The sequence below is a fragment of the Lolium perenne genome, chromosome 4 (assembly GCF_019359855.2).
Source record: "Lolium perenne isolate Kyuss_39 chromosome 4, Kyuss_2.0, whole genome shotgun sequence".
Lineage (NCBI taxonomy): Eukaryota > Viridiplantae > Streptophyta > Magnoliopsida > Poales > Poaceae > Lolium > Lolium perenne.
The window spans coordinates 391,720,130-391,744,330 of record NC_067247.2 but is presented as its reverse complement, the minus strand read 5'-3'; the positions used below and the strand labels follow the sequence as shown (position 1 = coordinate 391,744,330).

The following is a 24,201-nucleotide window of genomic DNA, read 5'->3' as shown; positions in this document are numbered from 1 at the left end:
CCGGCGATCATCGCCACAGTCCGCCGGCCACCGTGCCCATTGCCATGTTGGCAATTTTGACCACAGTCAATGCTACCGTGGCAGCTGACGTGGTCTAAGGCCCACTAGTCAGTGTCTATATAGGTAGTTTAACCGGGTAGGTTTAGTGAATTCTAGTTAATTCAAATTCCAGAAAATACTGAAAACTTTGCAAATACATAGAAAATCCATTTTAATTCAGAAAAATGCAAATGAGATATTAAAATGTTCCTAAAAATGAAATCTATCCAATAAAAATATAAAATGGAATTTTTATTTTTAATAAAAATTCCATTATTTAATACTTGTTATTTAAGCCTTTAATTTTAATTCTAAATTCAATTAAAATTCAATAATTAGGAAAACTTCATAAAATAAATAAAAACCAGTAAGTAATTAAGGAAATCATTAAAATTAATTTCCTTTTCTATTAACTTATTAAATCCTTATTCGGAGGATTTTAAACCCTAATTAATAAATTACCTTAATTATTAATTCTTTAAAAATAATAAAAAGACAAATCCAATATTATTTTAATTTCAAAGTTATTAATAACTTCAACTTTATTAATGAAGTTATTAATCCAAGAATTATAGGGTAATTAGGAAACCCTAGTTCCATTGAAACATAGTGATAACCTCATCATTTCATGTGTAATTCTAAAACCCTAATTCAAATTGGAACCCTAGCTCCACTAATTCTTTTGAACCCTAATTTACTTCTAAGACTTAAACCCTAGATCCTCTTATGTAATCATGGTGTTCTAATTTTCATACATAAAACCATAATCGCAATTACATACTTGCCATGCCACATAAAATTGTAGGAGCCCTATTATCAATAATTTGGTAGTCCATGTAGGCCTACCTATCCAACCTAGATGATCAAATAGGACCAACCCTAGTTCCTATACTTAGAGGCAACAACTTAAAATATCCATATTTATCAGCACACCAATGTGATGAACATTAGGAGCAATCATACCAAATCTTGAGCATTCCATAACCATACTCCACTAAACATTATTACTGTTGGATACTTATCCACTATCTTATTTAGGAGCCAAATATTCCTTACTTAATAGAACCAATAGTAAAACCTAAACCACCTCAACCCTAACTGATATACTTCTTATTACTTAAGAAGTATGTTCTTCAAAAGTTATTCTTTTGAAGAAAATAAGGAATCATCATCAACCCTGCTTATAAGGACCTATAAACCCTAGCCAGCTATCACTAGCAAGATAAACCAATCTTGATAGCACCCATGTGTAATTAATTGCTTAGGATGCCTTGGTATAACCCCACCTGGTATTGATGAATCCAACCTTGTTTGGATCCATCTAATATCTACTCCAGAACCAACTGGAACCATAGTTAACCATAGAAACCACCAACCTAATTATCATACTTGTTCTTTATTAAAGAACATGTTCTTCAAAAGTTATTCTTTTAAAGTATATGATAATTAATCATTAACCATGCCATATAGTACTAAAACTGACCACTATTCTTTACTTGTTAACATTATGCCAATTATCATTCTTTGTGTGCTCAATTGATTACTATGCTTTATTATCCACCTGTCCATGATACCAAGTAATCCTACCTAAGTAAGAACCTTGTATGTGAATCACTCTAAAAGTGCAACACACCCTAAACCAATCATTACCACTCACTAATCCTAAATCATCGGGGTTAGGACACGCTTAGAGCGATTGCATCTCATTCTTATGCATTATTGCATCCTTGCCAATCTTTTAAACATCGTCCTTACCGGACGATGATGCTATTTCAGAATTTGGAGTTATTACATATCGAAGACCTTGACTGCATAATCTTGCAGTCAAGAAAGGCAAGTTCATCACTTGCTCATGTCATTTGAGTATTTTTATCAAATTACTTGCAAAGTATTATGGTTATCACTATTGCACAAAAATCAAAACCACTACTTTCATAACTATGAATATGACTATGTGGTGGGCAATGGAACCATGGATTGTGTTGATATGGTGGAGGTTCCATTGCACGGGCTTATATCCATCTAGGATTAAACAACAAATGTCGCCAGTGATTCTTGTGCCGTAATACCCGTGTTAACCATAAGATCCGGAGTGGGACGGAGTAGTCAAAAGTGTTTCCACCTCTCGTTCATCAACGGATGCGCTTTACCGTAGACACTTGTATCTGTCACGGCAAGCGGTAGGTCTGGGAAGCCTTAAGTCCCCACGGCACACCCGTAGACACTTGTCGTGCGAAGTGCAAGCGGTAGGCTGGGGAAGCCTTAAGTCCCCACGGTATTGCGGTCTATGAGGGATTGTAAGGTGTCCGGAACGGTCTATCCATGTTGATAGGGGAAGGCATATGAATGCCCGGAACGGTCTCATCATGGATATAGGGGAGGACAATCTTACAAAAGGGTGGGTGTTCGAGGTAGCGGAGGAACATGATTGGCTAGACCTTATACCGGGCCTCACACCAAAGGAAGTGTGGACGAGAACTAGACTCGGTTGGCACCAAGGTTAAGATCTCTTATGGGTAAAGCAACACACCTCTGCAGAGTGTAAAGAACCGTGACCTGTCACTCCTCGTTCGGGATATGGAACTGCGAACGCGGCCGGAAAGGAGCTCCATGAAGTTCTAGTAAACCGGTGAAGGCTGACGGACATAGTTCTTCTGAATAAAAGCAACCTTTTGAAGAAATGATTATGAAAACCTGCATTGGTATTAGACTTTCTGGTCTAATGCCGTAGCTAGTACATTAAACACCTCTTTCCTATAATGAACTTGTTGAGTACGCTCGTACTCATCCCACTCTTAAATCCCCTGCTTAGATATGGAGGCATCGAAGGAGGATCTACAGTGCAACTCGAAGAACGAGGAGTCAACAACTACTTCAAGATACAGACCTGTCGGAGGAGTCGATACCACATCCATCAAGGAGAAACCCTAGTTTAACCATAGAAGGGAACTAGCTTCCTAAACCTAGCTCCTAATTAGCTAGAATCTATTCTTAGCCTCTGTAGCTAGTTAAATACTCTACAAATAGAGTTCGTGATAAGATTAGACTACGAGTCGTTCTTCTGGAGTTTATTTGCAGTTTTACCTCATTGTAAAGTAGGAGGCTGTGATGATCTTATGTAACAGAGTCGATGTTGTAATTCTATAGACATACCTTGGACCCGCATATGTTTCTGTTGTACCACTCTGAGCGATATAATACTAGTGGAACGGTGTTTCATTGGTGTTATATCAGACTTGCATACTACACCATGCAGTGGTATGCCGGGTCACCACACAAGATGCCGAAGAGCCAGTTGCTGTTTTCTGCTGTTTTTGGTTTCAGAAATCCTAGTAACGAAATATTCTCGGAATTGAACGAAATCAACGCCCAGGGTCCTATTTTGCCACGAAGCTTCCAGAAGACCGAAGGAGAGTCGAAGTGGGGCCACGAGGTGGCCAGACACCAGGGCGGCGCGGCCCAGGCCCTGGCCGCGCCGACCTATGGTGTGGGCCCCTTGTGCCACCTCTTTACCTGCCCTTCCGCCTACAAATAGCCTCCATCGCGAAACCCCCGGTCATCGAGAGCCACGATACGGAAAACCTTGCGAGACGCCGCCGCCAATCCCATCTCGGGGGATTCTCGGAGATCTCCTCCGGCACCCTGCCGGAGAGGGGATTCATCTCCCGGAGGACCATTCACCACCATGGTCGCCTCCGGAGTGATGAGTGAGTAGTTCACCCCTGGACTATGGGTCCATAGCAGTAGCTAGATGGTTGTCTTCTCCTCATGTGCTTCATTGTCGGATCTTGTGAGCTGCCTAACATGATCAAGATCATCTATCTGTAATACTATATGTTGTGTTTGTCGGGATCCGATGGATAGAGAATACTATGTTATGTTAATTATCAAGTTATTACCTATGTGTTGTTTATGATCTTGCATGCTCTCCGTTATTAGTAGAGGCTCTGGCCAAGTTTTTGCTCTTAACTCCAAGAGGGAGTATTTATGCTCGATAGTGGGTTCATGCCTCCATTGAATCGGGACAAGTGAGAAAGTTCTAAGGTTGTGGATGTGTCGTTGCCACTAGGGATAAAACATTGATGCTATTTCTAAGGATGAATTTAATGATTACATTACGCACCATACTTAATGCAATTGTCTGTTGTTTTGCAACTTAATACTGGAAGGGATTCGGATGATAACCTGAAGGTGGACTTTTTTAGGCATAGATGCATGCTGGATAGCGGTCTATGTACTTTGTCGTAATGCCCAATTAAATCTCACTATATTTATCATGTCATGTATGTGCATTGTTATGCCCTCTCTATTTGTCAATTGCCCGACTGTAATTTGTTCACCCAACATGCTTTTATCTTATGGGAGAGACACCTCTAGTGAACTGTGGACCTTGTCCTATTCTTTACATCGCATACAATCTACTGCAATAATTGTTCTTTACTGTTTTCTGCAAACAATCATCTTCCACACAATACGGTTAATCCTTTGTTACAGCAAGCCGGTGAGATTGACAACCTCACTGTTTCGTTGGGGCAAAGTACTTTGGTTGTGTTGTGCAGGTTCCACGTTGGTGCCGGAATCTCTGGTGTTGCGCCGCACTACATCCCGCCGCCATCAACCTTCAACGTGCTTCTTGACTCCTACTGGTTCGATTAAACCTTGGTTTCTTACTGAGGGAAAACTTACTGCTGTGCGCATCGCACCTTCCTCTTGGGGTTCCCAACGAACGTGTCAATTATACGCGCATCAGAGACCTCCAAGTTCTGCGTCGCCGTCGATCATGTTGTTGCCTACCCCGAGAGCGGCAGGGGCGTGATGGCACTGGTAAGTAACGGGCATGATCATTTAATCTATCTATGCGGCATTTTGCAGATCATAAACCTACCTTTTCGCTATTTAAGGTACCTAGGACCTTGGAGAAGTTCAAGGCAACACATAAGAAGGACTTCTATATGGTCCATTGTTGGAAGAAGCTGATGGACGCCATCAAACTGGAGGATTGGCTATGTGGCCTACCAGGAAGCTATCAAGAATGGGATAGCCACGTTGGTCGTCGACTGCGAAGACGACGATCCTGGGCAGAAAGCTCTTCAACCTCGTCCCCGGGGCCATAAGTCGACCAAGGCCGATCTTGCCCGGCGTTCAGCTAGACCTTGAAGAAGATCATGGCAGACTCTCAAGCCGCTCTGGACAAAAGGAACGAGAAAAAGCGTCTAGAAAAATAAGCCGCGGTTCCATCTACCTCAACCTCACCAAAGAGATCATTGGATAGACGTCGAGGCTAAAAAGGCAGACGCCAAAGCTAAAATGCGTGACGCCGAGGCCAGAAGGATGGACGTTGAGGCCAAGATCCGGGCAGAGGACACAAGGATCATGTTGGCCGACTTGAGCAACATGGACGACGACACCAGAGCCTGGTTCGTGAAGAAGCGCGCCGAAATCCACGCGTGAGACGCCTGATCTACGACCCCATTGTCAACCAACATGGAATTTTTTTAAACTATATTTGATGTTCTGACCATGTTTGGGCATCTTTTAGACTAAATTTTGTGTCGTACCTTGTGCACAATATGTTAAACTTATTTGAAACCTCAATTTGAGCCAATATGATGGCCATATGTTCATGATATTTGTTTGTTTCTCATGTTTTCCGATATTTTAGAAAAAAATAATCTACAGTCAATATGCGTCGAGCCGCTGGAGACACCCTTCAGTGCAAACGGACGCATAACCATTTTCACGTTCGTGAGCCAACGAAATCAGACGTAGGCGATCAATTTTGACGTCCAAAATACGTCAACCCGCTGGAGATGCCTCTAGGTTGGGGGATATTCGTCTGTACGGCCTACGGCCTAGTAGATGAAAACGGTGGATGTCGGCATGGTGGCGTCAAATCCTGGCGAACGGGGTACACGGACACGGTACTCCAGTACAGAGTACTCCATCCGTGCGTATTTAAAAAGCATCTCTGTCGAATTTGGAATTTCACCCCCAAAAAATCTGACCGTTTCTAGTTTTCGAGACGGACAAGGAAACCGAGTCTGATCCGATCTAGGATCTCCGCGCTTATATCTTCACAAGCAGTAGATCCTATGTTAATCATAGTGTTTTTTGGTGCATCCACTCAGCTACTACTATGGGTCTGAAGACCACAAATAACGCACTGCCCAGCACCACGGTGGACACTGCGAAGCTGCTACAAAGACGCGCCGCCCCGAATAAGCCAGGGTTCATGTCAACTCGTAAGAGATTCCGAAGGGCAGCCATCCCCGAGATGCCAGACGACCTTGTATCGGAGATCCTGGTCCGACTCCCAGTGAAACCTCTCCTGCGGTTCAAGTCCGTGTGCAAGGCCTGGCATGCGACCATCTCCAGCCGATCCTTCACCAGCACGCACCTCCAGCGCGCAGTGTCCGACCACCAGCGCCATCCGCGTTTCCTGCTCACCCCGTATTTCCTCGCGAAAGGGTCGACCAACATCAGCCTGTACACATGGCAAAAGGGTCAAGCCAGCACAAGCCTCAAGTACACGCTGAACTTCTTCGAGGGGGCTTCGGTGCAAGTTTACCTGCTTGGACATTGCAACGGGCTCGTGCTGGTTCCCACGAGCACCAAAATGTACGTCCTCAACCCCTCCACCAGGGAGCTTCTTACGCTGCCCGAGAGCATCCGCAGCGTGTTGCAGCCGTCCTCCATATGCCGCAACGTTGTTGGTTTTGGTCTCGATTCGTTTACAAACAAGTACAAGGTCGTTCGGTTCTTCAACTACTCAACGAATGAGGCACGGATGGGAATGGAGATTTGTACGATCGGTGAAACCGGCAGAGGTTGGAGGCGCAGTGGTGTGGATCCGCCGTACCCTGTTGGCGGCTGGCAAACCGCTACATTCTTCCGGGGTTCTCTTCTCTGGATCCTCCATGGGCCCGGTCTCATATAAGGGAGCCGATTGCTTCGTTTTTGCTTGAAAGAAGAAGTATTTAGCTTAACTATGCAGCCCCCATGCCCTGATCTCGACCGTGACGACTTTGCGTTAAATGAGCTAGGTGGTGAGTTGTGCCTAGCTCAATTTGACTCTGCTCAGCGAACGGTGCTCTGGATGACGAGCGATGCCGTGAACCCGCAGTGGTATCGCCGATGCATCCTTGATGTTGAGACCTCCCTCACCATATCGATCTCACATTGTGGAGTGCTTTTGGCGGATCTGCATCGAGTCTTCCAATACGATTTCCAAAGTAAGAAAGCAGAGGATGTGGCTCACTTGGATGGCCTAAAGTATGATGGACCTGGATCATGCGCCATAAAAAATGCGTGTCAAAACTCGATGTACATCGGTGTACTTCCCTGCATTGAAAGTCTTGTTCCTATAGCCATTGCAACATGATAGGCATGAGTGTGGATCTTTATTTGTGTAATAGTAAAAAAAGAAGTGCTAGGGTTCATTTTGTTTTTATATTTTATTCTGAGTAATATTGGAACCTTATGGATGTATATTCTTTCTGGCTTTAATTAAGTGGCAAACGGCTGATTCAATAAAATGTTGGCCAATCCGAGGTTGCCATTCTCCTCAAGGTTGCCATTCTCCATTTCTAGCCAAGTAGTACCACATAACTACATAAGCAACATGAGTGACGATCAACAAGCGGTACAATATGGAAGGCAATTAGGCAACAACAAAACATGCCGTATAGCATACAGATTTGGCGAGACGGAAACGGAGCCGAGCCTGGTATCCAAGAGGAAGCAATCTGGCCACCACTAGCGCTAAACCCCACGTCTTTTCCATTCTTCTCCTAAGTAACCGCCCCTAATGCCGCCACTTGGTAATCTAGAAGAAGAGAACAAGAGCTCACACCTCTGGATCCAAGTGCTCCCATGTGAGCCATGCCACTGATGACAACTTGATAAGCACCAGCAGCTAGCCATTAGCCGGAAGCTAACCACGCAATATAATGTACCACACGCTTCAGCCCTGATCCTGTCACTTCATCGTCATAAATGCATTCTGCAGTGGCGCTGCCGCGGCAGCTAACCGAAGTCGGTGCACAGAAAGAAGCAGGCTGATCGATCGAGCTGAGGTGCGAGGCGGGAGAGGGATTCATTCAGACGATGATGCCTGGGCCGTCGGCGTTGGCGTCGCAGGTGACCGCGGCGACGGCACTGCTGCTGGTGCTACTCCTGATCGACGGCTGCGTCGCCGGGACGCAGAAGGTGGGCGGGCTGGACGCGTGGGCGGTGCCGCCGGCGTCCAGGCCAGACGTGTATCTGCGGTGGGGCAAGTCCGCCCACGTCAGGCTCGGCGACTCCCTCATGTTCCTGTACCCGCCGGGCCACGACGACGTCGTCCAGGTCACGGCGCGGGCGGCCGCGCGCTGCAGCGTGTCGGCGCCGCTGCTCAGGCTCGCCGACGGCAACTCCGTCTTCAACCTCACCGCGCCGGGGAGGGTGTACTACACCAGCACCCTGCCGGGCCACTGCCGCAAGGGGCAGAGGCTGTCGCTCGACGTGCCCACGGCCAACGGGACCTACCTGCCGCCCTCGGCGGACGACCTCGCTGCGCTCGCCTTGCTGGCCAAGCTGCCGCCGGCGGCGGCGCCGACCAAGGCCCTGCCGACGTTGGCTTCCCTCGACGACGATGACTCCGGCGCCGCGCCACCGGTTGCCCGCGCATCCGTTCTCGCTGCTGGTGTTGCCGCTCTGTGCTTTGCTGTCCTCGTGTACAAGGAGACGTAACGGAACAAAGAAAAGGATACAGTCGGCAAAAAGCAAGTGCCCACAAACAGCTCATGCAACTAAGTGAAACACATGAAGTGGATATACATAAAATTCATATATTTACTAACTATAAAAAGTAATAACGTGCCCAAAATAACAATTAACATGACAGATCTCTTTGAAGTTACCACGGAGCGATTCATAAATAATTGGTAAATTGGTTTCCTCTAATAGGGAACATTTCAATCTTCAAAGTCCATAAACCAGATAAATAAAGACAATTGCGCCGTTTATCCTAGGTTATGACTTGAGATGATTGAGGAGGTACAATATCAATTAATCAGATACATCTATGTTTGGGATGACTATTTCTGGGGCGACTTACCAAATGTTATTATTTCTCAGTCCACATTCATAAATGACTATTTGGTTTAAGATCTTCAAATGTTCTTTTATTTGCACGACTCTTAGTGATCGGGTCGGAGGGTTATTCACGACGACTTAGGGTAGCAATATCATGTGAAACATTAACAATACCTAGTACTAAAAAAAAAATCAACAAACCGTGTTAAGAAAACACTATAGTACCCTCCATCTAACAATGCATATCTAGGCATCCTTATGTTCTTCCTGATCTGCACAGTTTGTTCCATTTCTCATCCCTTAGATTGTCTTGCTACAATTATATTTTTAGTCTTGCGGCGTCCCTCACACCAATCAGACAAGGCAATGTCGTCGTAAGTGTCGTGTGCCCTTGTTGAAAGTCTTGAGTCGAAGCGATGTTTCGTGGATGGGAATTCCAAGATCTACATTTGAGGTGCCAAACTCGGCAACTACAACATACAAAGCGACAATTCTTTCTTGAAGACTTTGTCCAGGAGCATGGTACCTTTTTATGGGTGTCGTGATGTTTTATTAGTGGTTTGTCCCCGGTGATGTGTTTTGTGGTAGTTTTGAAGAAGATGACACAAGGTTAGTTCTACAAAACATATTCATTACATTCTTGATTGACCAGATCATCCACACATGGGGGAGCTGAACCAATCATAAAACTCACGGACACCCCGGAACTCCCAATTTAGCCAACTCGTGTGCCACTTTGTTTTTTATTTATTGATCTTAGATATAGTTACATCCTGCAGCAAACTGAGAATGTTCTTTATGTCCTTTGTTGTGTCCCCAATAGCAGATCTTCAACCCTCTGAGCCTTGAGTTCCAAAATTAGGGTAGCACGGTTCTTTGAACTTTAAATGGCTTTATTAGCAGCAAAAAAAGTTACATCACCCAAAAGAGTATGGAATAAAACATTCAGTGAGTTTTCAACAACAACTCACATGTGATCTACATTCCTATTTGATTGTTTTGGGTGTGGGTGAGATGAAATAAATGATATTTATACTAATCTTTCATACCTTTCATAATTTTTCTAGACAATTAAAGTGTTATATTTATCCTTAACCACATTATAATGTTGCTAAATTGATTATGGTAGTCATGCCAATTCTCGAACCAAAGTTATTGTCCTTTTTTAGAGGATGTCGTGAAAAGATTGAGCATGTTTCTCTTAAATGTGAGAGAAATACTTAATCACATGTCTACCGGATGAATTTATGACAATGTATTGTGTATTTGGGTATATTTAAAGTATCGATATTTATACATAAATCATACACTTTAATAAATATCTTCTAGTGTGTTATTAGGTACAAGTAATAAATAGAAAAGTCTAGAACTATAAGGTTTTATGAGGGTCCTACCATGTAATAGTTGGCATGTTGATTTAATGATGTTTGTTGTGTCTTACATAGTTACCCGTTGTAGCTGCTTCAGTAAATTTTGACAATGTGTGCTTGATTTGAATGCGTCAATTCTTCTTCTCCTAGACTTCATTCCGTGTAAGGAAGGTAATTATGGCTTCCAATCTTCATTGTTGTAGCTAGAAATATATTTTAATGCTCTTTTTGTCCCCATTATACATAAAACGTGGCATAAACATGTATGCAAAATGTGACACCACCTCAGAATATCTCGATAAAATGTTGCATTATTGCATAAAGGCGTAAACATGTATGCAAAATGCATGCATCAAACCACCCCGAGCTGATACTTTTGCTCGTCCCTGAGAAAGTACAAGCTGGGAAAACATGATCATCATGTTCAGGAAGTGCAAGCTGACAATCAAGGAGCACAAACGCGGCAATGACATGGTCATCATACAAGATATAAACCATTCAATGAGAACTCAGCAATTGGAACAGACTCACGGCCATTAGTTTTCTTCCAAGCCATTAATAGAACTTGACTATCAAGATCAAAACAAAATAAATAAAAAATAATTAAGGTCCTTAAGTCTCGCTTAAATAATAAAAAATGTTCATGTTTAACAAAGTACTATAAAAGATTGAGATTTTTTATTGCGTCATGCCCATAAAGTAAGAGATATAAAACACTTGGATAAAATTTCTCTCGATGCAAACTTGAATAGGCTAATGCTCGATAATCTTTTTGCCTGGGATAACAATGCCATTAGACCCACCTTACAGCTCATATCCGAGATGTGAGTTCGTCTCCTTGAGTGTGGTATTCCTGGTGCATCAACTTATTGGCCAATGGAGCGGCTTGTTCATCTAGATTTTTTTAAATGAAAGCAAAAGTTTTTTTACTTATACAATAATTAAGAAGAAAGTGCCGAGTTGATTAGGGGAAAGCTGAGTGAAAACTATACAACAACGCCGACACCCACGAGGACAAGCTCACGCGATCCCTAGGAACACCCAACCCTAAACCCGAAACACCACTGCATCAAGACCAGACGGCCTTTCACCACCGTCAGAGGAAAGATGTTGTGACTGTTATGTGAAAAGAAGACAGACAAAAAGCTCGAACGTAGATGAAGAAGTGAACCCTCCGAGAAGTTATGCTAAAGTGGCGCTGACAGACAGCGCAAGAACAACCTCCTCATCCACACGACATGAAGAAAAGGCCCTCAACACTGACAAATTTCATGGACGGCGCCCGACATCCAGCTGCTCCACCAAGCCAAGCGGGTCGTCACCACCACCTTCCGAGACAGCTGCCCAAGATGCAACACTTACAAAGCAGAAAAGCCTGGAAATCTTATAGCAATTGAAAATTAGGCTTCTAAGCTAATCGAGACCTTGCATGAAGAAACAAGATCCAGACTACTCAATCCGTATCATGAATGTAATAAAAACAACAATGGCTGAAATAAAGAACTCTATAACAAGGGCAAGTCTTGTCCTGAAGATCTTGACCAGATGGATGGAGCAGGGGAAAAGGAGTTTCGATCCGCACGCTCCTACAGCGGGCGCCTAGCAGCCGTCGGATACTCGGATATTGTAGCACCAGGTATTGAACGTGGACGTGCACACATGTGCATACCAAGCTTAAAAAGACGCCGACGACGGCCGGGTGAAGCGATTACTAGAGCTTAACCTGGTTTGCTCTATCCAGAACTGCCGACCTCCGGGTCTGCGCGCGCAAAGCACACACGACGAAGTTGCTTGCTGACAAGTCGTGCCAAATCCTCCGCATTCCCCGTAACTAACCCACCAGCACTGTCGCGAACCGGTCCAGAAAATCCAGAGAAAATACAAGAAGCCTCTCGTCTCTCACCTCTGGATCCACGTGCTCCCATGTGCATCCTTTTGCCCTCCCGGCTTGCCGCCGGTGAGCACCAGCGCACGCCCATCTGGAACCCCAAAAGAACACAACCAGCTCTATGTGATTAGTGCCTATTGGGGCTATCTCCTTTTCGAGGAAAAAAATGTGATTTAAGTGCTAGAGAATGACATGTTCCCGTTAGCGACCCAACAACGGATCAGACATCTCTAACGGCTCGAACCATTTCAAACATCAAAAGTATCTATTTTGGTTCATTTGGATTAGATCGTACACACAAAATCGCCCGTCTCGCTGCCCTTGTCATTTGGATCGGGGGCCTGACGGCACCTGTGCTAGAGGTGATGGCGGTGGAGGGGTTGTGGCAGATATATCCCGACATGGCGGCGTTGTGGGGTTCGTGGTAAGAGGGGTCGAAAGTGGTAATGGTTGTACGGTGTGGGCAAGAGGAGCTCCGGTTGCTAGCCTTTGAAAAGGACATGGAAGCGGCCGCCATGGATGAGAGCGTTGGACTATAACTTTGTGTGTCATTGATGATGGCGCAGAAGACTCGCGCTGTCTGCTAGTCCTAACGCAGCCGTTGGAGTCAGTGTTCCAATGATGGGGGCGTAGAGATTAGCGCGTGTAGGCGGTCAAGCAGTCGGATGTGGCAGAGAGAGGATACGTGCACGGTGGAAAGTGTCTGCATCAACGTATTTCCAGCCTAAATTTAAGTTGAAAATAGATCAATGCGGACATGTTGGGCCGCTGCACTCTCTTATGATACTGGCGGCCTTTACATGGGGTAACTGTGTAGATGCCCTTAGGGCATGTAAAATGGTTATATCTTAGCAATGCTACCTATGGTAATTATAATGTAGAGGAGATAGAAATAAGAAAAATGTTTCTTATTTTGTTGGAAAAATCGGCGTCAAGATCAGTCTCCTTTCTTTTCAAAGTTGGGAGCAGAGCTGAAAAAGATGGAGTTACCCTAAGATGAGGTATAGTAGCTTCTTGCAGAAATTGCGTTCTCTTAGGTAAGATATATATCATCTCTTAGCAACATTCTCTCCCACGACATATTTAGGGATATTTTGTGGGTGTGACTATTTTTCAGTCGATATCTCAACCAGATGATGCCATGAAATCTCAGTTACAGCTGATTACTAGCACGAATCACGAAGCAAATCTAACGGTACATATAATTTTTCTCAGTTACAACTTTACTTGCAACTGCAAAAAATACCCGATCACAACTCCACTTGCAACTGAAAAATCTTAGTTGCAACCCAATTTACAACTCATATGCATATATCACGATGCAATCAGACGGTGTATGATTTAACTTAGCAGGAATTTAGAACTAGCAAATCCCATATTTTGTTACTAAAAATAAGACTAAAAAATAATTTATTGTAAATTATCATTTTTGTTATATCTAGATTGGCTAAGACGAAACGATGTTATCAATCATTGTTCATGCCCTTAACCCCTCCCTAATCCGTCTGTCAGAAAAAGAAACCCTCCCTAATCCGACCGTTTCACCCGGCCGCACACGGATCACCGGCCGGCGGAGGTCAAACCCGACCGAATTCATCCACCCGTTGCCCTCCGCCGCTCCCCCTCATAAATAAATACACTCTCTGCACCGCTCTGCCACAGTCCGCGCGCGCGTCCACATGCAAAGCAAACCACAAGCACAAGCTTAGCTGGTACCACCACTGTCAGTACAAGCAAAGAACCGAGCTTGAGCCAAGCTTCGGAGCGACAAGACACATACACACACACCCGAGCTCCGGAACGATGGCGCTGGCGGCGTTGGCGACTCTAGCGGCGGCGGTGCTGCTACTCGCCTCCAGCTGCGACGCGGCGATGTACAAGGTGGGGGGGCTGGACGCGTGGGCGCCGCCGCCAGCTTCCAAGCCGGACGTGTACGTGCAGTGGGGCAAGTCGCTCCCCTTCAAGCTCGGCGACTCCCTCTTCTTCCTCTACCCGCCGAGCCAGGACAGCGCGGTGCAGGTCACCGCCAAGGCCTTCGCCGCCTGCGACGTGTCGGACCCGGTGCTGGCGCTCGCCGACGGCAACTCCGTCTTCAACCTCACCGCGCCGGGCCGGGCCTACTTCACCAGCGCCGCCGCCGGCCACTGCCGCAAGGGCCAGAAGCTGTCCGTCGACGTGCCCACGGCCGACGGCAAGCTGCTGCCGCCCTCCGCCGACGACCAGGCCGCGCTCAAGGCCCTCGCGGCGCTCCCGCCCGCCGCCGCGCCCGTCGAGGCCCTGCCGACGCTCTCCGACAACGGGGACGACTCTGCTACCGGGACACTGGTCGCCGCCGGCGCCGGATCCGTGGTGGCGGTCGCTGCTGCGGCTGCTCTGTCTCTCGCGCTGTTCCTGTAGATTCGGGAGCTTCTTGCTTGCTGCTACTCACAACTCTTCTTCCTTCCCCATTCATTTGATTTTTGATACAGACAGACGACCTTGTGTAATTTGGATTATTAATCGATGTGGATTGGCACATTTTGATGGATGAGCAGTTGCACTTCCTCGGATCCCCAATTCTTGAACCATTTCACATCACATCTCTGATCTCTGTCTCCCAATTTGCATCGTTTGATGTACAATTGGAGATGGTTCATTCATCGTTGCATTGTTATTAATTCTGGATTTCTAGGAGCACAAATCTAAGCGCACGTAATTATCCGCTAGTGTGATCTGTTCATCGTCGCATTAGGCTGTCACACAGCTCATGTGATGGGGGAGAGTGGGACACCGGTGCTCGGCGCACATGGTGGGTACGGAACAAAACAGGTTGCCCCCAATTGTGTCTCTGTCGGTGCAATTTATTCCCTGGACCGGCCAGGAATCCATGCCATTCATTTCATCTTGATTGATTCATTGCCAGGAAGAAACTCGAATCTACTAGCTACTTGTAGAATTTATTTATTCCGTAAATGTTTATATTCTGTTTGCAACCGGTTGTCTGAATCATCTGCCGTGTTCACAACGAATGTATTACTGAAAACGAGTACTACACCTGGTCCAGTATGCAATATCTGAAGCAGAAAGTACAAAATGACAGCAACGAAATTCTCTTCATCCTGTATATACCCCAATGATTACAGTAAGGAGACAAAGCTTCCAGATAGTCATGCGCTCTCTTCCTCGTCATCGGGGCATGGCGACGCTCCAGACGTACACCTTGACATCAAACGCGGCGGACTCCCGGAGCGCTCGCCTGAGTTCACCTGCACAACTCAAGCTCCTGGCCAGCAGCAAGGCGAAGCCGCCGCCGCCGGCTCCGACCAGCTTGTACCCGCAGCAGTACGGGGCGGCGAACGCGAAGAGCTCGTCCACGGCCCTGTTGCTGCAGAAAGGGTCCAGCTCCTGGTGCAGCCTCCAGGCCTCCAGCATTATGCCACCCAGCTCGTCGATCTCGCCGTTCATCAGGGCTTCTCTCCCGGTGTTGGCCAGCTCGGCCAGCCTCTTGATGCTGGATATCAGCAGGCTGTCGCGGCGCAGGTACCGGGTGACGACCTTCTCCAGGACTCGGTGGGCGAGCCTCACCTGTGCGAACGGAAAATAGCGTTTGTTCAGGTGGATGATTCAAATACTCTGGCCATGCAACAGTGCCTACTAAAATGTTGCGGAAAACAAATATTGGCGGTAATTGAGTTACACATGAACATCACAGAAACAAATGTACGCGTTTTTGAAGTTGCACATCGGGTATGAATTGGAGGGACTCTTGTTTTGTGCTTTCAAACATTTCAAACTAGAATTTCATTCGCCTTCCCACATTATAATCTCTAAACTTACACCTCCATCATGCAGCATCTAGATTTACGCAACTCTTTAAGAATCTGAGTGGTTACCGGTGCATAGTAAAAAGGGAATAAACCTACATATTTTTTTTGCTTTGAGCAGAAAAACTTACTTGACCAGTGAACACAACCAGGAGGCGCTGTTCCAACTCCTGAATCAGCTGAGGAGATGCCAGCAGTGGAACAACCTGCAAGCGCAACGGCTGTTCTGGAAAGCTCTCTGTGCACTTGATTCCAGGATACAGGCCGCCAATTTGATCTTGCCACCCACCGCCCGTGCCCATTATTTGTTCCACTACCAGCACAGCTCTAGCAACATTATCATCACTCGCGTCGTCTTCCATCAGTTGAAATAGACCCTTAACTACAGCAGCTGCTAATATGCTAGAAGTGCCTAGACCACTTCCACGAGGAACATTTGCCCAGGTCCTGATCTTTAACCCTGACTCTGAAAGTATCCTATGGCCAAGGATACCAGTGGCAACAAGAGCAGACTTGACTAGACGGAATGTATCGGCTTCACTGAATGGGTGAGAGATAGATGACACATCATCGATATAAACCTTTTGCTCAGTATCATCTTCAATAAGAACTCCATGGTGGTCTTCTGTTGCCTCTATAATAGCTCCAACTGGAAGGCTTCCTTCCAAGCTTATTGCCATGTTCAAAACACAACCTGGACGCTCCAAGCTCCATGGAGGTGTATCACTCCAACCCCCAACAAAGTCAACACGGACTGGTAATTCTACCATGGCCTTCTTGGGATGCAAGTTTCCATTGCTTGTACTCATTGCATCAGTTGATGGTTCTACCAAAAAAAAAATGCATTTCTTGATCAGGATAAGAAGCGTTTATAGTGAGAAAATAACAGTAATCTCTTTGCCTATCAAGATTTCCTCTGGTTTCATTATGAATACTGGATGCGATATACTTATTTGTTTGGAATATAATGTTCTAGTGAGAAATCTAGATGTTAAAGAACTGTTTCAGTTCTATGGAATTGAGCAGGGGTGTGGCAATGTGGGCCTATTCCTTAAAAAAACAAGGGTTATTGCCATTTTCTGCAGTCTGTACCTTTAGACCCATATTTTACAGCCGATGAAGTTTCACTTGCGACAGAGGCCCATACTTTCTCTTCAACCATAGATGCAGTAGAAAGATCTCCAGAAGCTCTAAGCAGATCCATTTTGACCTGGTATGCTCTGCTCTGAGGAAGAACACCAGAATACTGATCCCCGTGACTTGGAAAAAATGCAAGTAATTCTTTACAGACTTGTAAACTGGAATCATTATTCACTAACATTTCCTCACATAGCTGAAACAGGTTACGCCCGAGTAAGCCATTAGTCATGCATCTTTTAGCTATGGCAGCTGCAATATCTGCTTGATGCTTGCTAGAATCCATGCAAAGTTGATGGTAGTCAATTGAACGATGCAGCTCTTCCAAGCTGACTCTCTGTGATTTTCTCCACATGCAACTAACTTCACCATCTGGATCATTTCCGGATCCCATGAGCCACATGCCTACATTTAGCATTTCAGAGGGAGACATGATGGGGAAAAGCCTAGCATTCCACAAGCACTTGTCATGGTTGGATGAGTCCCACATATCCGTCTCCTGGATTTTAAGATCTTCCAAGACATTTTTCCATGGCTTTCCACAGAATGTCCCGTCCCTCTTTATAGAAACTTTTGGATTGTCATGAAGACCACAGTAGACCATAACTCTTCCCATGGAGTTTACCAAAGGAACTTCCCAGAGGCAATGCCGATCAGGTAATGTGAAACAAGTGTTACTAATAACCTGAGGAGTATCCTCGATTAACTCATGTACATTCACCCCAACCACAATCGACTGAGAACCAATCCTTACTCTGCCTGATAGTGATGAATCATAAACCAGTGAATCCTCTCCAATTGAGACCCCAGCAGAAATTTTGCTAGACAAAATGACAGTTGTAGCAGCAATATCACAAGGAGTCGTCTCTGGTATCCAACACATGTGCCCTCGACCTACAAGTGCTGAATATGTAGCCACCAAATGATCTAGAACCTCAGCAGAAGTACCAAAATGCAAAAAAGTGAAGTCATCTGAAAAGGAAAACAATCCCAACTTAGGATCCTATTTGCGCAACTGATCCAAGAAAACAGATGAACGTGTCTAATAATCCATGAAAATAGAAGCATAACCTTCAGATAGAAAACAAACATAATATACTACCACAAAGATAAACAAGCAATGGAAACAAGTTAACTGTATATAACCATGAACATACATGAACAAAAACTGAACATCTTGTGCCTTCCTAAAGCAGCAATGAGTTGCCGGCCAAATGGACGGTTCCTCAACCATTCATGCCTGGTTGGTACCCATGCAGCCACAAGATCTTCATATAAACTCAACTGCAATAGATTGACAAGTATGAGCAGACATAATGAAAGTTAACAAAGAACATCTTTAATCCGGATATGTTTCGCATTTGTTTCAGGTTGACAGTCTAAATTAAAAATATTCAGATAAGAACAGTTGGATTCAACACTTGCTTTCTTTTCCCTTTTTTTGCAAGACAAAGTATCTACTTTCCATATGGAACACAGAGTGGACTTTATCCGTTTGTTAGTGTCTCTGTTTGACAAAAAAGTGATCATTCAGATAGAGAATGCATACTCACATCCTACAACAGATTTTGTTTGGTTACCGGCATATCAGAGTTAAGAGCAAAATAGACAAGGCCAACATAAAATTCATTTGGTACTTTTCAAGGATTTCAAAATGTGCACACATGCATCAAGTATTTTTGCAGAATAACGGTAATGGCATAATTTCCTGAACCTAGGTTGCATAAATATAAGTTGGCTGCCGTGTGGTGCGCAAGTGATTTAGGTATATGCACGGCACACATAAGTGATTTAGTAAGAAATCAGAAAGGAGAGATCCATGTTTGTTAAATGTTATAGCTCACATATCAATGCCGGAAACGGTAGCTTGCCTCGTTTCTGCTAGTGATGATCTCCCGAATGATGGCCTGGCTAGATGAGTATGCAAGGGCAACAAGGTCCTGCCATGCTTTACCCCTCACAGCTATTATCCCCGTGTCAAGCAGCGGTCGACCATCATCTAGAAAGGCCTGGGCCTCCACAAGCTCGCTCATTGTTGGCTTCTGCAGGAGGTTATCAACCAAACAGAGAGAGTAATTCTCCCCCTCGGTTCCATCCTTGGAGGCCACAACCACTCCATGGTTAGAGGCCACGTCCGGCGTCGTCGGCACCGTGACGATGCACGCGGCGTCGTCGGGGAGGACTAGGTCCGAGGCGTCGAAGCACGGGAGGACGTCCCCCGTCATTATGAGCATTCCACCTGATCATGCCATATCAATCAAACGGAAGGCTATATTACTTGAAAATTGGTAGCTATGTCTGAAAGCCACAACCTTGGTTCTTGAATGCTTGCCTTGCGCTGGCCGAGATGGCGAGGATGTGGTCGAAGAGCAGCGGGACGGGACCGTCGGGGTTGTCCCCGGCCAAGTAGGGCACAGGCAGGAAGGCCTTCCCCATGGGGTTCGCCCAGGGCACCCGCTTGCTGTCCCCGCCGGCGTGGAGCAGCAGCACGTGCTTCGTCGCCATGAAGCGTATCACTGAGCCGAGCGGGAGGTCGGCGGGAGAGGAACCGTTTGCTTCGGGGAAGAATTCGGCGATCTCTTCCTCGGAGGCCTGCGAAATTCAGGCGTCGTACAGGTCAGGGGAGCGGAAATCGGGTACGAGTATGGTGGTGTGGCAGAGGTAGATCAAGCGTGGTGGGGAGGCTGACCTGGGAGAGGAGGTGGCGGACGAGGGAGGCGACGGCGTGGAGCGTGGCGCCGCCGGAGCCGATGCGGGCGCCGCCGGGGTCCGGGACGGCGAGGGCGGCGGTGGAGGGCGGGAAGCGGCCGAGGCGGCGCGCGCGGGCGAGCTGGCGGCCGTAGAGCGCGGCCTGCTCGGGGCTGGCGGCGGTGAGCGCGACGGCGTCCCAGGCAGGGACCCGCGCCGGGTCGCGCGCCGACAGCCGCAGCCGGCACCACGCCTTCCGCAGCACCGCCGCGGCCTCGTCCGCCGTGTGCGCCCTCCGCCCACGCCGACGACCCGGCTCCATCGTCGCGTCCGTAGATCGGAGCGCGCGCTGGTGGGCTGGTCCGGCGAACTGGTCAGTGGTGACTGGTGAGCCTTGTCAGCGTCGGAGCGCGACACGAGTGGCCCCAGTCAAGTCGAATGGAGTGGCAGGCTGCTGCCGACGGTCTATGCCTGTCATCGTGCTCTGCAAATTCTTTCACCGATCTCGATTCAGATATTCAGGACTCCAGAACAAATAAAGCTAATCGCAGATGCTGCATCTACACAGAAACGGTGAGATATCTGGAACTGGAACTTGTGGCCACCACCTCCTCGGTGAAAAATGGACAGCTGCACATTAACATCCGACAGTTATCCACTCTGCAGTGTATTACTATCCTGAATGCATTGTATGGTCAGACATTTGCTTCTTCGGTTTCTCATTTTGCTGGTTACACTGTTCATATGTGTGATTATGCGGATTAGGATGCTTGATTTCTTATAGAACCAAACGTTGACACTTGCATTTGCACCTGCTATTGTGTTTCATTCGTGAAGTTGGACGTGTGTGGCCGCACGTCTTAATGTTCTAGTTTTATCTGACGACGCATTTCTATCATCACTTAACTAGTCGTAGAAAACATGAAAAGCAAACGATGTTGTTGCCGCTGGAATATGTTTATAGGAGATCCGGAAAATAAGAGATATCATTGCTAAATAATGTGGGATTTAAATAGTACTAGCCTTTACAAATAGCCTTTAGTCTGTCCAGTCCATACCGATCTGCGGCAACCAACAAGTGCTGGAGTGCCACATTTTTATCTACATCAAAATTGCTTGGCAGTGAATCAGTGTATATGAAGTTAAGAAGTGCCTCGAAGATGGCAGGTTCCATGTCATCGATCTTGATGCATTTTATGGTGGTCTCCTTCATTTCACCAAAGAGCTCGGCCTTGAAGACTGGCGATCGGGCGGCTAACACGTATCTATGTGCACTGAAGAGCTGATCGGCGACACTGAATGTCACATCCACACCTTCTCCATCCTTCAACATGTTTGCAAAGTGTGTGTGCAGATCCGACTGCGGGACTGGGACTAGGATCATGCTTACATCTTCTGTGCGAGGCTCTTTTATGACAGTAAGAACACATCTGATTGTGACGCGGTCGTCATTGCGATCCAGTAGTTCTTGCAGCTTGGACTTCTCAATGAACTTGGACCAACCCCAAGAACCACCTACCGCCTGAAAGGTATGTGTCAGGCTCTCTAGATTAGTAGCTCTTCCATCTTTCTCCAATAAACTGAAAGTGCACTTCACATTCACATCAGTTGTCCCACTGCAGAGACGCAAGAAGGCCGACATGTAGACAGGGTTGTCCTCCTTCAAGCCATCAGGGTAAACCCTGATATTCCAGTCGTAGCCACTGACACTGAATGTGCTCGAGCTAACAAACTTGCCGGCACCCATACCCTGGAGCAGCGAGAACCTAGTCACTTCGAAGTTGTGGGCGCCAGTGACACACTCTATCAGGCATCTCGACGAGGTCTCCGATGTAGGCTTGTCAACTGAAGAAGTTGTGTTCTGGCCCATGGTCTGGATTCTGGAATGGAGTGCAACGGCCGCTGCAAACTCTCAGGGTTAGACGTGGGCTTTATCGGAGGCGCAACGGCAGATCGACAAGGGGAGCTTGTAATTTTACAGCACTAGTTAGAAGGTGTATCAGAAATTGAGAATTGAGAAAGTTGCTGCTTACCAGGTAGTACTGCCGCTCGCTTGAGTCCACGGTGCAGTGGACTAGTCCGCCTACCTGATTTAGTCCTGCGTAAGCTGTTCTTGTTCGCCACTGAGTCAGTGGCACTGACGAATGCAGCCGATTAGTCTCGATGCGGCGGCCACTGCGGAGGATCTCGAAGGCGACAATCAGCTACCGGAGACGGCGGCGGCTGCGACTGTGGGGGGAAAGGTGCAGCTAGATAATGGGGCCAGCATGCCACCGGAGCGTCCGGGAGCACTTCAGAGTCGGTACAGTCCAGATCGCCGCCGCTTCGACCGGAGTTCCTTGGGAATTGGCGGTGGGCGGCTGGAGGTAGGGGACGGAGGTAAGCGGCTCATCTTTAGCTGGGCCACTAATATTTACCCAAAGGCTGTAGGACTTATTATGGGCTGTGCACATTGGATCTAGCAGCCGACCATTGTAGTAGTTCTGTTCATAGAGAGGCTTACTTTGACGCCGAACAGGCCTTACTTAACCCAAAAGAAATGTAGAGGATGGTCAAAAAAGAAATGTTTTTGACTCAGATTTTTTTTTAAAAAGTATATCAGAAAACTTATAATTTACACTGCTAAAAAAACTGAGAATTTACAGAAGTAAGGTAGTAACATCTACCATAGTTTTGGTAATAAGTACATCATAGTAGTTTATTGTCACAAGAAACCATGTTTTATCAAAGAAAATCATTGAAACCCGCAAAAGAACTGTAAACAAACATGATTACGGGTCTGGTTGTACTACTGAACTAAGCAACTAGAAAATTTTAGACACAGATCATGAGATCAACCATACGAAACAACGAAGGGAATAACGAGGCAACCTCCGCTCGTTGCTTCCCATTTGACACGCATTAGCTTTAATTTGATCGAATCAGCTTATATATGTTGAAAATGCTTCTATTTCTCGCACACCAAATTTTCTTGTACTCCTACTTATAATCAAAACTATTCATGGTGTTCCTTTGCATAATTTTTTCTCCCGATAAGGGCCATGATTTCATAGATGAAGAGATGAGCGTAGCTGGGACATTCCTGCCTAGGTCAACACTGAGCACCAGATGATTTTGACGAATGCAAAACTCATGAATAGGGTTGGATATCCTCACCTCACCTCTCACATTGCAGAAAACACAAGGAGGATTATGAGGAAGACTTCATTTTAGCAGCTGGTTAGCAGTCCAGATGCTCCTCTTATTAATGAGTCAGACAGAGAATTTGATTTTAAGAGGATCCCAAGCTCCCGAAATAGGGTAGGAAAAGTTCATCGGTAAGTCCAAGCTTCAAGAACTGCTACCCCGAAATGACGACTGCTTCACAATCAAGTGAGTTTTAATAACCATCATAAAAGAGCCGCACACAGAAGATACGAGCATATCCATAGTCCCAGTCCTGGAATCAAACATGCACACACACTATGCAAACATGCTGAAGGATGGAGAAGGCACGGATGTGACATTCAGTGTCGGCGACCACCATGATGCACCATCATTTGTGCTAGGTGTTCCCTAAACAAATAACATATTTTGTGCTAGGTGTTTCCTAAAAAAACAACATAGTTTGTGCTAGGTGTACTGCACATTCAAAGATGCACTATCATTTTATCAACATGTCTTTTTGTTGAATAAAATCGTGTTGAATAGATGCTTACCCCCTCATTGGTTCATAGAAAAAGTGGAGGAAGAACATATGAATATCTTTTTTTGTTAGGTGGCACTATTAACTATTAATCCATTGGGTTTGACTAGAATAAAGTAAAAAAATGGCGGACCATTTAAAAGAAAACTCGTGAATAAAAAAAGGAGGACAATTTAAAAGAAAACTCGTGAATTACATAATTATAACTATGTCAATTTGAAGTTTTATCTTTTCCCTTCCTGTAATTCAAACACCAAATGGCTTCTTTGGTACGACACACAGGAGTAAATTCTCTTTGACCATAGAACTGCACTCTGATATGTGCTAGCATGGGATGCAAATGGGATTTTTATTTAGTTGCAAAAATGGGGTTGTAGAGAAAAAACACCCATAAAATTAAACATAGGATCAGAACCACAGGAATGGCGCGCTGCGCCGACGGCCTTCTCATACGCCGACGGCCAACCTCCAGGCCAGCCCGCCAAAAGGGCCGTCGGCGTAGCGATGCCCTCGGCG

The 24,201-nt window shown here is 46.0% G+C and overlaps 5 protein-coding genes across 7 annotated transcripts; 3 read left to right on the top strand and 2 right to left on the bottom strand.

Annotated features, from left to right (window-relative positions):
- Positions 1-6,313: 6,313 nt before the first annotated feature.
- LOC127348189 (putative F-box/kelch-repeat protein At1g12870) lies at positions 6,314-8,100 on the top strand. The gene is made up of 2 exons (XM_051374277.1): positions 6,314-6,866; positions 8,048-8,100. The coding sequence occupies exons 1-2, from the start codon at positions 6,314-6,316 to the stop codon at positions 8,098-8,100; spliced, it is 606 nt and encodes a 201-aa protein (XP_051230237.1).
- On the top strand, positions 7,885-8,894 carry LOC127349291 (early nodulin-like protein 8). The gene has a single exon (XM_051375039.2). The coding sequence runs from the start codon at positions 8,146-8,148 to the stop codon at positions 8,767-8,769; it is 624 nt and encodes a 207-aa protein (XP_051230999.1). The 5' UTR covers positions 7,885-8,145; the 3' UTR covers positions 8,770-8,894.
- Positions 8,895-14,031: 5,137 nt separating this feature from the next.
- On the top strand, positions 14,032-14,899 carry LOC127297504 (early nodulin-like protein 8). Its single transcript, XM_051327831.2, has one exon. The coding sequence runs from the start codon at positions 14,176-14,178 to the stop codon at positions 14,767-14,769; it is 594 nt and encodes a 197-aa protein (XP_051183791.1). The 5' UTR covers positions 14,032-14,175; the 3' UTR covers positions 14,770-14,899.
- A 551-nt stretch (positions 14,900-15,450) lies between these two features.
- LOC127297502 (bifunctional fucokinase/GDP-fucose pyrophosphorylase) lies at positions 15,451-20,577 on the bottom strand. 2 transcript variants are annotated; one of them, XM_051327827.2, is made up of 7 exons: positions 20,002-20,577; positions 19,625-19,904; positions 19,184-19,551; positions 18,470-18,596; positions 17,268-18,284; positions 16,307-17,001; positions 15,451-15,936 (listed from the first exon to the last, which is right to left on the bottom strand). In XM_051327827.2, the coding sequence occupies exons 1-7, from the start codon at positions 20,320-20,322 to the stop codon at positions 15,538-15,540; spliced, it is 3,207 nt and encodes a 1,068-aa protein (XP_051183787.1). In that variant the 5' UTR covers positions 20,323-20,577; the 3' UTR covers positions 15,451-15,537. The 2 variants fall into 2 exon arrangements, with proteins under 2 accessions (XP_051183787.1, XP_051183788.1); XM_051327828.2 differs by lacking the exon at positions 20,002-20,577 and having other exon boundaries at positions 19,645-19,777.
- Positions 20,578-20,985: 408 nt separating this feature from the next.
- Positions 20,986-22,444, bottom strand: LOC127297503 (BTB/POZ and MATH domain-containing protein 2). Of its 2 annotated transcripts, none has more exons than XM_051327830.2 (2): positions 22,034-22,444; positions 20,986-21,966 (listed from the first exon to the last, which is right to left on the bottom strand). In XM_051327830.2, the coding sequence occupies exon 2, from the start codon at positions 21,868-21,870 to the stop codon at positions 21,019-21,021; it is 852 nt and encodes a 283-aa protein (XP_051183790.1). In that variant the 5' UTR covers positions 21,871-21,966; positions 22,034-22,444; the 3' UTR covers positions 20,986-21,018. The 2 variants fall into 2 exon arrangements, with proteins under 2 accessions (XP_051183790.1, XP_051183789.1); XM_051327829.2 differs by having other exon boundaries at positions 20,986-21,902; positions 22,034-22,443.
- Between the last annotated feature and the right edge of the window lie 1,757 nt (positions 22,445-24,201).